This window comes from Cryptomeria japonica, chromosome 4, assembly GCF_030272615.1.
Source record: "Cryptomeria japonica chromosome 4, Sugi_1.0, whole genome shotgun sequence".
NCBI classification, from domain to species: domain Eukaryota; kingdom Viridiplantae; phylum Streptophyta; class Pinopsida; order Cupressales; family Cupressaceae; genus Cryptomeria; species Cryptomeria japonica.
The window spans coordinates 545,284,327-545,297,232 of NC_081408.1; the positions used below are offsets into that span (position 1 = coordinate 545,284,327).

The following is a 12,906-nucleotide window of genomic DNA, read 5'->3' on the forward strand; positions in this document are numbered from 1 at the left end:
GTGGTGATGTGTCTTTGAAGGTGTTGAAAAGTAGAAGAGATGATGAAGTAATGTGCGAAGTGTTTTTCATGTGCAAGTGCTTTCATGATCATATCATGTGTAGAGTGTTATGGTGCAAAGGCAGTGAATGTGGTGGTGACTGTTGTCGGAGTTCGTTGCTTGTAACAGATGTTCAAGGATAGCTTCATAGTTGGAGAAAGACTTTGTTTTGCTGATTCAGAGATTTGTTGTTTATGTATCTTGCCTTGGAGCACTGAACTTCAACTTGCAAGTCCTTTGTATCTTGCCCTGGGATAGTGCATCTCAGTCTACAAGTCTTCTAGGTGGCAATGTGCTTCCTTGGCAGTGGTTGCCTAAAACAGATTTGTAATGATTTCATATATATTGTGAGTTGACTCTCATTATGGTTTCTCCTTGTTTAAGTTTTTCCATGTAAATCTGGTGTTCTCTTGTGCATTCTGTCTTGTGGTTCCATGTTTCATTGCTGATGATAAGGTTAAGGATAAGTTGATTGTGTTTTGAAGATTAAAAATTTAAGTGAAGTGTTTTAAGATCTAGACTGGTTCACCCCCCCTCCCTCCCCTCTCAATCCTAAGGTGTGTTCAACGGATACATCTGGAAAGGAACCCTAAAATTCATAGTCTAGCCAAACCCTAGAGTGACAAGATAAGTCAATCAAGCCAAGTTGCATCCTTTTCTGAAAAGATGTGTCCATTACAACAAGATTTATTGGACCTTCTTGAGTCATCCAAGAAATCCACCCATCCAAACCTGCTTTAGGATACTTGTGAACAATTTTGGGATGTGGAATCCTTCACACTGGAGAAGATTTGTGCATTGTGTCTTGTGGTTCCATGTTTCAGTGCTGATGATAAGGTTAAGGATAAGTTGATTGTGTTTTGAAGATTAAAAATTTAAGTGAAGTGTTTTAAGATCCGAACTGATTCACCACCACCACCCCCCTCTCAATCCTAAGGTGTGTTCAACAGATACATCTAGTTTTTCATGTTTCAAATTTAAAGAAGGCGATTGGTCAATAGATCCTTGCATAGACAGTGATACCAAAGTTAGATGAAGAAGTAAGAATCATATAAGATCCAGAGTTAATTCTCCAAACTTGCACAATGAAGTTAAGGGCTAGGACAATCACAAACTATCTCATTTGGTAGAAGAATTTGCCAATCAAAGATGCCATGTGGAAAGATGAAGATTTTGTGCAGAAGCATCCACAATTGATCAACAATGAGTACAATGCTTCTCCGAAGAGAGGCATGCTACAACCTTAATCCTATAGGTGCATAATGTTATGAATAGTAAGATTGTGGCTACCTTAACTCTTAAGTTATGTGATCATTATTATATTCTTATTCAGATAATTAAGTTATCCTAAGTGTTATATTTAGGTATCTAAGTCAGTTTGGGGGACATCAAAGGCATGAGTAGGGCATATATAGGAGATACTGAGTGTTATTTGATCATAATATTGCGAATTGTGTTCTTATTTGGAGTTATTTGAAGGTCTTCCCCCTTAAAGTGGCTCATTATTCTCAAGCAATATCGAGTATTTGTAGGGTATTTCCTATTATATTCTTCTCTTGTACAAGTTATTTCATTACGCATTCATTGAAATTTGTTTATTATTTTCCATAGAATGTGTTGAATAAATTCTTATAAAGTTTTGTTTTGATAGGTTTCAGTTTAAGTAGGAATTATATATCAAATGCAGATTCTGTTTATCATGATTTAGAGAATGTAATAGCCCTGTATGGCTGCATTGCAGATATGAAAGGAATTAGTGTTTATCACATTCCTAGTACACTCTGGCATGTCCCCATTTGGCATCTTAGCACCACTCTAAACACAACCAAAAAGCCTACAATGAGATCATTTCTAGCCACATTGAGACAGCATTGGCATCTATAGATGAGGCAAGAAGATCCCAAGAGATCAAGCCTCCAAATTGGCTACTCCTACTTTGGCATAGTAACCTGCAATTGCACCAAACGACTTTGGCTCCAAAATGTTAACATCCTTGATATATTCTTGAGCAATTACCCACACCATTCCTTCCTCAAGATATCCATGATGTTTGGTAGAAAAATCAAAGCCAGGGTGTTGTTCAAGTAACGCTATGGAAATTCAAAAATACATTCAGGTCCTATAACCTTCCTGAATTTTCAACAAGTGGAGAACCAATTATGAAGACACATATGAGGCACTCCAAATCAAATCTAACAATGTTTGGCACCTCCCAATTTCCTAGCATAAGATAGGCTCTTAGGTTCATGGATGAAGATGGTGCACTAAGCATTCAGTACTCAATATTTGTGATAACATCATTGGAGTGACTGGTATAAATCCTTGACTCAAACACCTCACCCAATGCATAACTAACCCCGCCAACTTTAACAATGGAATCTCTTCTGATAATTATATCCCAAATATCATTGTAATGCTTAAGCCTCTACTTCATCCCATTGACTAGTTTTTGCATATTTCCATTCCAATCCCTTATGACATATCCAACACCTGACTCTCCCAGCTTGCCCCCAGCTGAACCATCAAAATTCAGTTTAAACATCCCATTCAATGGGGGTTCCATTTGATGTTGGTACCCTGATTTATTTGGATTAACCCACAAGACCCATGAACAGGATCTAAGCTCAGTTGTTAACTCCATTCACTTGCATAGAAATGAATAGACACTAGTTGCAATTCATAAAAATAGTTTCTCTTGCCCTTGCTTTTCGACCCTAGATTCAGAGAAGGTAGGATTACAGCTTGAATGAGCAATCCAGCAATGAAAAGCATTGCAGAGATATGCTATCTTCACAATTGGTGTACACACATATGTTTGCTACAAATTTACATATGTTGGGTGTAAATTTCAAGATATGTAGTTTCTTCAAACACTTTGACAAGATCAATAAAAGATTTAAAATTCTCATGTACATTATATGTCTACAGATCCATTTTAATGATCTGTAATCTTCTCAGCATATGTTGAGTGTAAATTTTGAGAGAAGCAGTTTCTTCGAGTACTTCATCAAGATCAGAGAAGAATTAAAATTCCCATGTACATTTTATGTCTGCATGTCCATTTTAATAATCTACAATCTTCCCTGAAAAATTGCAAAAATTTCTCTTGAAAGGTAGAAAAACTTAATAGTTCTGAAGCACGGTTGTAATTTTATTGGCTCATAAGGATTTAAAAGAGCATTTCGTTTACTAAGCAAACACGTACGATGTATGTTTGTACAATAATGTAAGGGCATGTCCGCTTGGTAACCAAATTTATATACTAAAAAACAATCTAACACATGAGAGGGTGAACCTCCAATAGAGAGCAATTCGGTTCAGCACTAAGCAATGTGGTTTTTGCAAACTACTTCATAAACACTTTGAAATTCCTCATACACCTAAAGACTTAAGGGACTATTTAAATTTATTTCTCTTTTTCATTTATCCTTTTACAAGTGGAATAAATAGCCTAGAATGTAATGTCCCTACATTATAAATTTATAATGATTTGCATTTTTTGATTTTTTTTTAATGTTCTGAATTTATGAACAAATATGCAAGACTGAAACAGCACATTAAATTCAAACAATTGATTGAAAAACTTGTGAAATCAACCCTTATCTTTCATGACAGCAATTAACCAATCATTTCTCTACTCAAATCCTTCAACTATACTGCAAATTGGCTGTTGTAACAGTATAAACCCTAGGGTAAAATATGTTTCAGGTCTGAAAATTAAAGAGTTTGTAATTGTAATAGCAATTACACATTTGACTGTAACTTCCAAAGCCTTCCCAAACTGAAAGTCTAATGTAATCCCTCACTGCTGGCCAAAATAGAAATGGATATAACAATTTTACTATGATTTCCAATCAGATATTCATATTATCATGAATTTGACTTACTACTCCATGGCAATGGAACAGCTGGTTCAGAACTGTAGGGCTGTAATGAATGATGTGGTGGCTAGAAACTTGAACCTTCAGCATTTAATTTACCCTCTACACTGCTGTGCCCCAAACCCTAGCACCTGGTATGAAACAGAATTGATGTGGATGGTTGACACTCTAAATGTAGCTTGGCTGATGACAAGAATGGAACAGCACTAATGTTGCTAGACCTGCCCTCTAAATGATGTCACCCTATTTTATATGGTTGTAGATGTGAATTGCAGCAAAGATTACGCCTGGAAACACATGCAAAATGCCCTAATCTGTTTAATATCTTCGTAGAGATGATGGTGCTTCACTCCAAAAGCCTGGTATCTTATGTTGGATGACTGAAATAATGTAACCAGCAGCTGGTATGACTATCTAATGCCCAGAATGAATTTCTCTCTCCCAATGTGGTCCTCAGCTAGGGTTTACTGATACAACTCAGATCCAACTGTATATGATGCTCAAAACTCACCCAAAATCTGAAAGCCAATGTACAAACCCTCAAATATGATAAGGCCACAAAATAATGATATTTACTTGCAAAACACTGTAGCAGTATTGTAGCGACACAGTATCAAATTAAAACTATCTCAAAATTCTTCACAAATTAGCACAATTGTGATCCCTGGATGGAATTACCCAAATGGAAAAACAACAGTTTTTGTCCTCTCAAACCCTAGACAAACCAACAGTTTTCAGCCTAAGATGCCCTGGATTGAACAAACTGCTCAAATTTGAAAATAAGATGTAAAAGGACAACTTGAATGATGATCAAATGTAGATAGACACCACCTTAACATAACTTCTCAAATTGGGCCCTTGGGTCCTAAATTTACCTCCAAGTATTTAAAAATACTTTTAAGTTTTTATTTTATTTTATTTTTATTTAACTATTTAAAAATACTTTTATTTTAATACTATTATTTAAAAACACATTTTATTTTAATTATGACAATATTGTTAAGTTGGCCCTAAAATAAAATAAAAGCTGGGCCCAAGTTAAATAATGTTAATTATTTTAATCCAAAAAGGGGACATGACAGCTAATTTTCCCATTTGAACTTTGCATAAATTACTTTTAACCCTTTACCACTATTAGAATTATTCTTAGCATCATTATTTGTCAACCCCTTTAGCAATCCAATTCTGGTCTCATAGATTGTCTTCTTAATTTTCATTTTGGGAGTTTATAAGTTAGCTTTTCTATTTAGGGCTTCTCCACTCCCTTTGGTTTACATGTCGATGATGTCTGGTCATGTGGCACACATTCCCTCTTGGAAAGAACTAAACTTAGCTCTGTAACCCAGAGATGCATCTCCACCCCCCTGAGACACATCTCGGAGAAAGAGACAGTATGCGTCTCAGAGGCTTTTCGTGCTTCCTAAGTCTTCATTTTCATCTGGAGACTTCACTTCCACATCTCCCACCGTCTCCACGTCTCCCACCAGGTTTCTGGCCGTCTCCTACGCGCCTCCTCTAACCAAAGGCACATAAAAAGGTCAAAAACAAAATGAAAACGCTGTTTTCCATCATTTAGCAGCCATGGTGAATGGAACGGTTGAACCATATGGCCTTAATGAATGACCCCCTACTACCATTAGAGGAACCTGAGTTTGAGAGTGATGATTATCTGGAGAGCATCATAGCTGAGGACTTTGATATGGATGATCAAAACATTGAAGAGTAGACAATAGATTTCTGATTTTTTATTTATTTTTTGTGTATCAGTATCAAACTGTCAATATTTTGATTTTCAATATGTAATGATAATCTAATATGTAATATGTAGTGTGAGTTTTGAACTTTTTGACACAAAGACATTTGACATTTTGATTTGTGTATTTAAACTTTAAAGTTGATGTTAAAATTTACCATTACTCTTGTTTTCAAAGTTCTATGCCATGATATTTTTTGGAAATTATTAAATTATATTAAAAAAATTTGGTGTCTCATATTTTTCAAAATTAGCCATCCCAGTACCAATATCAGTATTCGGAGTCTCCAAGTAGCCCCCATTCTCCTGGTGACCTCGAAACTTAGTTGTCTAATATTTGAGGTATTGTAGAATCAAATCATTAAAACTTAACATATGGGTGGTACTTTAAAATGTTGTTGCTATTAATGGCATAGCACAATGGAATAGGGGTGACACTGTTTCAGCAGCTACCTGAGTCCAAACCCCACTGGGCAGCTTACTAGTGGGCTTTGTGCCCCTCCTGAGTCATTGCACTCCAAAAGGCCGAGAGAACATTGACTCACTCAAATTAACTAAAAACAAATATTTTTAAATTTTGATTTGTCTTTAAATTTCAATGAAAAAGGAGACTTACCAAAATGGTTTCTCCAAGTTTCAAATATACTATTCTAAAGTTTTCTAATCTCTACAATGCTACTGAAAGTCACAGGCTGACTCTAATATTTTTTTAAAGAGCAAGATACTTTTGAATATTTATAATAGGTTACAGTTATTTTTATTAAGTCCATATATTTAAAGGGCATTTTTTTATTTCTCTGAAGTGTAATTAATTTTCGCCACCATGCATTTTAAGAGCACTCATTCAGCACTTTATTATGAAAGCCTTTGAATGCCATTTTGAGGGGATACACACTTCATTATTGACGGGCATTTTTAATTAACACAAATTTCATTGCCCAAAACTTTCAAAGTGGTTTCTTTAAAAGGTGACTCCCTTCATTGGGTTTGACATATAGGCTCAAGTTATATTAAATCAGGCAGTGAAGGAATATTTTAGGAAGCACATTGCTTTTCAAAGGCAACAATATGATATATGGCTGTGTAAACTTAAGAATCATATTGGAGGCATCATATGTGTGTTGAACAGCAAATTATCGTCTTGTAAATTCTCAATTTCCCTATTGCCATACCTTGCTACCATAGTTCATTCCATGGACTGTAATCAATTCTAAACCAGGAACAGAAACTATTGGAATCATGTGTAACATCCTCCTGAAACAACATTGTAATGATAAGGCAGATTATCATCTTATTTTAGCCCATAGGTGGATGCCATATTGAATACAGAATAATATCAAGGTGAATTGGTTTTCAACTGTGTAGGAGCATTACTAGACCAATTGTATCTCACAACTGGCAGCTTCAACAGAAGGGCCCTGTTGGGCTCTTTCATCCCCCTCGGCACTGTTTGCAAACTACATCAACAAGAATGAATCGTGCATTGGTGCCCTTTTCTTTAAATGCCCTTCTTTTAGTAGTTGTATGTGGCAGGGTAGTGTCCAAGTACACCCTCATCCTCTCCTCTTTCAATACATTTTTTGGATGTTGCACCCAGCATCTCCCCTCTCTCCTCTCTGAATCAATCAAGTGGGTCATGACTGGATTTTCTACACTTGGCAGCTCATTCCCTTTTTTGAGTGTATTGTTTGTAGGGGCAGGTCCAGTTGTAGTCAGCAGCCTATTTTATGACAGTATATGCAGACTAGACTCAATCTAATATGGCATCTTCAACAGTTTCTCTTCCTTGTAGGGGTTCATGCACTTCACATGACAGCTTGAACTTTTGGTAGGCAAAACAGTTGTCCTCAAAGGTGAGGATTCATGGCAGAAGAGAATCAAGATAGAAGCCTTATCCAATAAATTGCGGGAGGATGATAATGTTTATAAGCAAATCTTATCCTAAGATTGGTAGTTTTGAGAATCACAAAAAGGGAAAAAGTTCCAAACTACTTCAGCATGTGTATTATACAAGTGGTGAACTTGGTAAATGTGCGCAAGGTATTGTCATTTCTATTGAGCTTGAATAAGACCATATAGGACAGGCCTTAGCTGTCTTAGAACCATATTGGAAGATATAATTCACCACGATTTCTTAATCACTATCAATAAGCAGAACCTCGAGCTTACACCATTTGATACTACTACTGCTACTCACCATCAGGAATCCGTCCTACACAATCCACATCTCATCCATATTAGCACCCTCATTACAGAGATTGAGGATGTTCTCCTTATCAATACAGGAAGTGACATTCTTATCACCAAGCATTTGGTATGACAGCAACTGCCCAAACTAATAGCAAACATGGGCGGATAGTAGAATCCTATATCAGTACTCATTGTCAGGTCTGTGCGCACAGATTGATGCTTGATTATGTAGACTGTAAACATTTGAGTTTGTCTGATAGTTTCCTCAACAGTACGTGACAAATATTTTTTGTGATTGATTGATTGGCAACCATCTCTTCTAGACAATTCCAGATGGCAACTTTTATTAGTTGCTTCACTTCTGTTGTGTGTGAACATCCTAAATGTGATCTTTTTGGAGTACTTGTAGAGACTTTGATCCTGGTCCCCCCAAAAAAAAAAATTGGTTTTAGTTCATAGTTTAATTTTGTTGAAGGCACCATGCTGATCTTCGACTCTCTTGTGTTTGCAACATCATCAAAACACTTTCAGCTTCATCAAGCACTCATGAATGTCAATGCCATTGCTATTGCTATTCTTGGAGATTCAGTTTTCATTGTGAAGTCCATTCAACCATCTTGTCAGTGGACGTTGCAATGTAATGTTTATTTGATCAAATATTCAAGCAGTTTGATTGTTTGTTGACACCTTTAGTAACCACTTTCAACCCCAAGATTGCCCTAAAATTTCTCTTGTTTTGGAAAATATTCATATAGTAGATTTTCTACTCAAAAACATATTTTTAATTATTAAAAAACAAAAAGGGTGCACTTTCAAACACTTATTTTCACAATAAAATAACAATTAGACATTCAAGTTTACAATTTTACACTTACTCTCTGTTTCACTCTGATTTCAAGTTCTATTTCCAATGATCCATATTGAATCTTCAGTGTCCTAGATGATGGTGTTATTTGAAATTCAGCTTCTTAGAAAGTTTAATGATGTTTTAACAGTTTTACAAAGGCAAAGCTATACAATATTTTTTTCCATTATCTTCCTTTTATTTTTTAATTATAATTTGTTGTCCCCCAGTTGTCCCCAAAATTGTCGGAATTTTTTGTATTCTCAAAACCAAATACCCACAAGCCTTTGTCCCACCCTCCTTTAAACTCAAAGAATAATAATATTAAACAAACTCAATCCAATTAACCTTGAACCCAGCTTCTCCCTGACTACCACACCTATATCAGTGCCTTCTAACATGTAAGATAGGCCTTATTAAATCAAGCATCAAAATTTCACTAGTTCATGTCATTAATTTCTGGACACAATATGAGTGCTTCTTCAAAGCTGGAAACTGCACAATGGCACATAATCAGACAGTGTGGCACCAAGATAGCCTTAGAAACACGACAAACCCTTCCGATGAGAACCAATTGCTAGATAATAAATGGACACTTTATGGATGAGTACTTTCGTATAAGAAGAGCAACAATGATATTTAGGTACCACAAATTGGATCAGATGATAGGAATTGTCCTAAACATCCCTTAGACATATCTTCAACTTTCCTGGCACTTATTTTGCACTTGTCTCATATCTTTAGCAAAGATAAAGAACAACACAAGTACTTCAGTGATAGATATCCTGCCGTGCTACTACGCTCCAAATTTTTATTTAAAATTCTTCCAAACATCATGCACAGTACCCTTTATACTTTCCAATCAAAGTTGAAAGTGAAACTAACAAAGATGAGAAAAAAAATTCTCTAAGAATTTCTTTAAACTATGGAAGGGTTTCATTTGAGCAGACAACATATATATTCTATGAAAACAGCAAAAAGGAGGAAATTCAGTGCTTAACATTGATGAATAAGGAGCTTTGTTACATAACAGATGAATTCATCATGTCAATATTGTGCTTGGAAACTAGAAATGTCCTATCAAGAATGATTTTTAAAATGGCAACTCATATAAATGGAAACTAAGGTCAAAAAAAATAATTATACCTCCTTTGTGCATATAACAAATTTGTGAATGATGCATACAACACCTCTTTAAAAGAATTTATGAGCCTAAAACAGACATTTTTGTACATAATTTATCCATATAGATCCTCATTGCATTGCCTACCTAACACACATTTATTCAGATTTCAAGTCTTCTTAAAAGGAAAACAGAGACAATGGAAATTTAAGATATATTTAATAACCCAATCTGTACCACAATAGAATCCACTATGCAATCAAACTACAAGAGTCCGTGCTGTACAATATCCACTCACTTACCAAAAACAGAAGAAAAAACTTGTAATTTCGTGCACCAACACAATTGACCACCCAAACACAATGGTGATCCATTTTCAAAATGCATCTCCCACCTGGAATATTGACAAGTATACCAAAAAATGAAAGAGTTTACAAAGTTAGAAACGAAGTAAGAAGGCAAAGATTGGACAAAATTATGCCCACAAAAAGAGCAAAAGATACATACAAAGAAAACTCCCTGTGATGAGAACAATAATCAGATAAGTATGGAATCAAAAGATACCTCCATTTCTCATCAACACAATAATAGAACCATGAACAACTATTCACAGGAATGTATGGATCTTAAAATATGAAAATGCCATTTAATTGAAAGAACGAGAGAAAATCTTACAAACACAGCAATGATGACAGCGTGGAGGCTTAAACTGACAGCATTTCCTGCAGTACCGAAGCCTTGAATTTGAAGAAGCATTTATGCCTGATATTTGTTGAAAGGTCTGTCTAGGTATACTAGGTGAACAGGTCAATGGTACAGTCTCCCCACTCTCTTCGTCTACTACTGGTTTCCAACTTGATGGCACACTCCCCGGATCGGTAAAAACCACCGCAAAGTAACTCCACAATAACATCCCCAACTGCAAGCACGTTAACAAATCTTCAAATTTCCTCTTCCAAAACCAAATGAAACAAAAAAACAGATTAAAATTTTGAGATTTCCACAGTGCATATATCTTTGTACCTATTTCTTATGAATAAACTGCACATGTGATATGATAACTCAGAAGAATTTCATACAAACAATAAATTTGACCTATAGTCCAAAACACAGATTCGTGTGGTACGCTGTTTACGTGTCACCATTCAAAGACTTTGGATTCACTCGGTACTCACCAATAAATGGAAGAGAACCAACACCACAAAAGATTGTAAGGCTTTAACTCCTCCTTTCAGTAAATCCGGTCCATAGTTTGCTATCACAACTGCATAATATGTTGATCCAACGATCCCTAAGACGACAAGAATCATGATAGAGCCAAGGCCTCTCAGGGCCGTGCAGAATCTGAACACGTTCCATGACATGTGAAATCGGAACCTCTGCATATAAATGGAGGACTATACAATTGAAATAAACCAAAAGAAATATCCCTGAAAGTACCACGGAGGACAATTCTTTGACTCCGAAGGACAGAAATAAAACTCTAATCAAAACTGGACCCGTCAATGCCTTGATGTAGGCAATCTCCAAACTGAAAACTAATTAGCTTCAATAGCGGAACTTCTTCGCTAGCTCAAGCCAGGTCCTTCAATTCCTTTATGTAGCAATCTCCAACTTTAAATTCATATATCAGTATAACTTCAAACTAACAGCCCTTAACTTGCAGAGAACACTTCTTTATTTCGCAAGGGCAAAAACGAATCCCTAAATTAATCCAAGCCCTTGATGTGAATAATCTCTAGACTGCAAAATATAGAGCTTCATATACAGAGATTCTATGATTCCGATGAAGCAACAATGAAACCTTCAATAAAACAAGGCCACAGTCTCCAAAATAAAAAATTTATAGATCGGTAGATAATCTTCAAACGCAGAGTTTCTGTGCGCAACAAGCTTACTTCTTTAACACCTTCATGTATTCAAAGATCCTGGAAAATAAGTCTAATCAAACATCGCAGCCTCGGTGGTCATTGCTCTGGAAAATATTTGCAATCCTCCTCGGCATTTAAGAAATTTTATGGAAATATTACGGAATTCAGGAAATAAATAAGTCGTCACGTACAATCAACCGTTTGGAGTAATTTTTAGCTCTGGAAATATTTTCCCTTGCTTGAGATCCACGAAAAGGAATCTTCAACTAACACCTGACATTCACAATTTCAACGTGTTTTTTCAAAGCCGAACTTTTATGAGACATTCAGCGCCATTTCAACTGAAATTACAGTTTTTGCAATGCTTTTCGTTGAAATTTTAAAACTAAACTAAGATTAGGTAAACAAAAAAGCATCAAACCTGCAACAGCCAGTTCATGAGACACACCTTCCCCGATAAATATCTCAATCAAACCCTTAGATTTTACATAATTAAAATCAACAGAGGTTGAAATTTCCCCTGGAAGAAAAAGTTTTTTTTAAATCCAACTCAGAATTTCAAACGTAATACCGTGTTGCAAAAAAAAAAAAAAAAGCTCGGATTTTTAAAGAATAATTGAATCTTGTTCAAAAACGTGTCTACATTTCGGCGTTAAAACAAAATTCTATATTTTAGAGAAGAAAAGACGGAGTACCTGAAGTGAGAATTTCTAATCCAAGTTCGCCGGCGTAGCATTTCTGAGGGGATTAAAGAAATATTTTTCTTCCAAAATTCTATATTTTAGAGAAGAAAAGATGGAGTACCTGATGTGAGAATTTCTAATCCAAGTTCGCCGGCGTAGCATTTCTGAGGGGATTAAAGAAATATTTTTCTTCCATTGGGTCAATTTGCAAAATGTTCCGCCCATGGTTTTTAATTATTTCTAATATTTTCTTTTTTGAAGAGGGAAAGACTAAAATCCCCTTTTTAAATAAATATATATAGTTACGCGAGGCTTAAATAGTTGGCATCTACATCTAAAATAAACATTACCAAACTAGGCAAATGGTCTTTTTTAAGGTAAAATTTCTTTTAAACTAACTACAGTCGCATGGTTTGCATGCAAGGGAAGTGGATAGGGCGAAGTATTCCGGAATTGATTGTTCTAGTATTGGTGGTTTTTATTTGTAAATTTTGTTTTAACCGTGGACTTGATATTGGGTTG

The 12,906-nt window shown here is 35.6% G+C and overlaps 1 protein-coding gene across 6 annotated transcripts in view; it reads right to left on the reverse strand.

Annotated features, from left to right (window-relative positions):
* Window positions 1–12,623, reverse strand: part of LOC131034991 (probable protein S-acyltransferase 14) — a 28,778-nt gene extending 16,155 nt beyond the window's left edge. Inside the window, exons 1-6 of one of the 6 annotated variants that reach the window (XM_057966621.2) lie at window positions 12,397–12,600; window positions 12,150–12,221; window positions 11,893–11,974; window positions 11,006–11,758; window positions 10,506–10,749; window positions 10,133–10,224 (exon numbers count right to left, since the gene is read on the reverse strand). In XM_057966621.2, coding sequence (XP_057822604.1) covers window positions 10,133–10,224; window positions 10,506–10,749; window positions 11,006–11,215 — 546 coding nt within the window. In that variant the 5' untranslated portion in view covers window positions 11,216–11,758; window positions 11,893–11,974; window positions 12,150–12,221; window positions 12,397–12,600. Of the gene's footprint in view, window positions 1–10,132; window positions 10,225–10,505; window positions 10,750–11,005; window positions 11,975–12,122; window positions 12,222–12,396 lie in introns of all 6 variants that reach the window. The other 5 variants (XM_057966618.2, XM_057966620.2, XM_057966617.2 and 2 more) reach the window with 5 other exon arrangements.
* Between the last annotated feature and the right edge of the window lie 283 nt (window positions 12,624–12,906).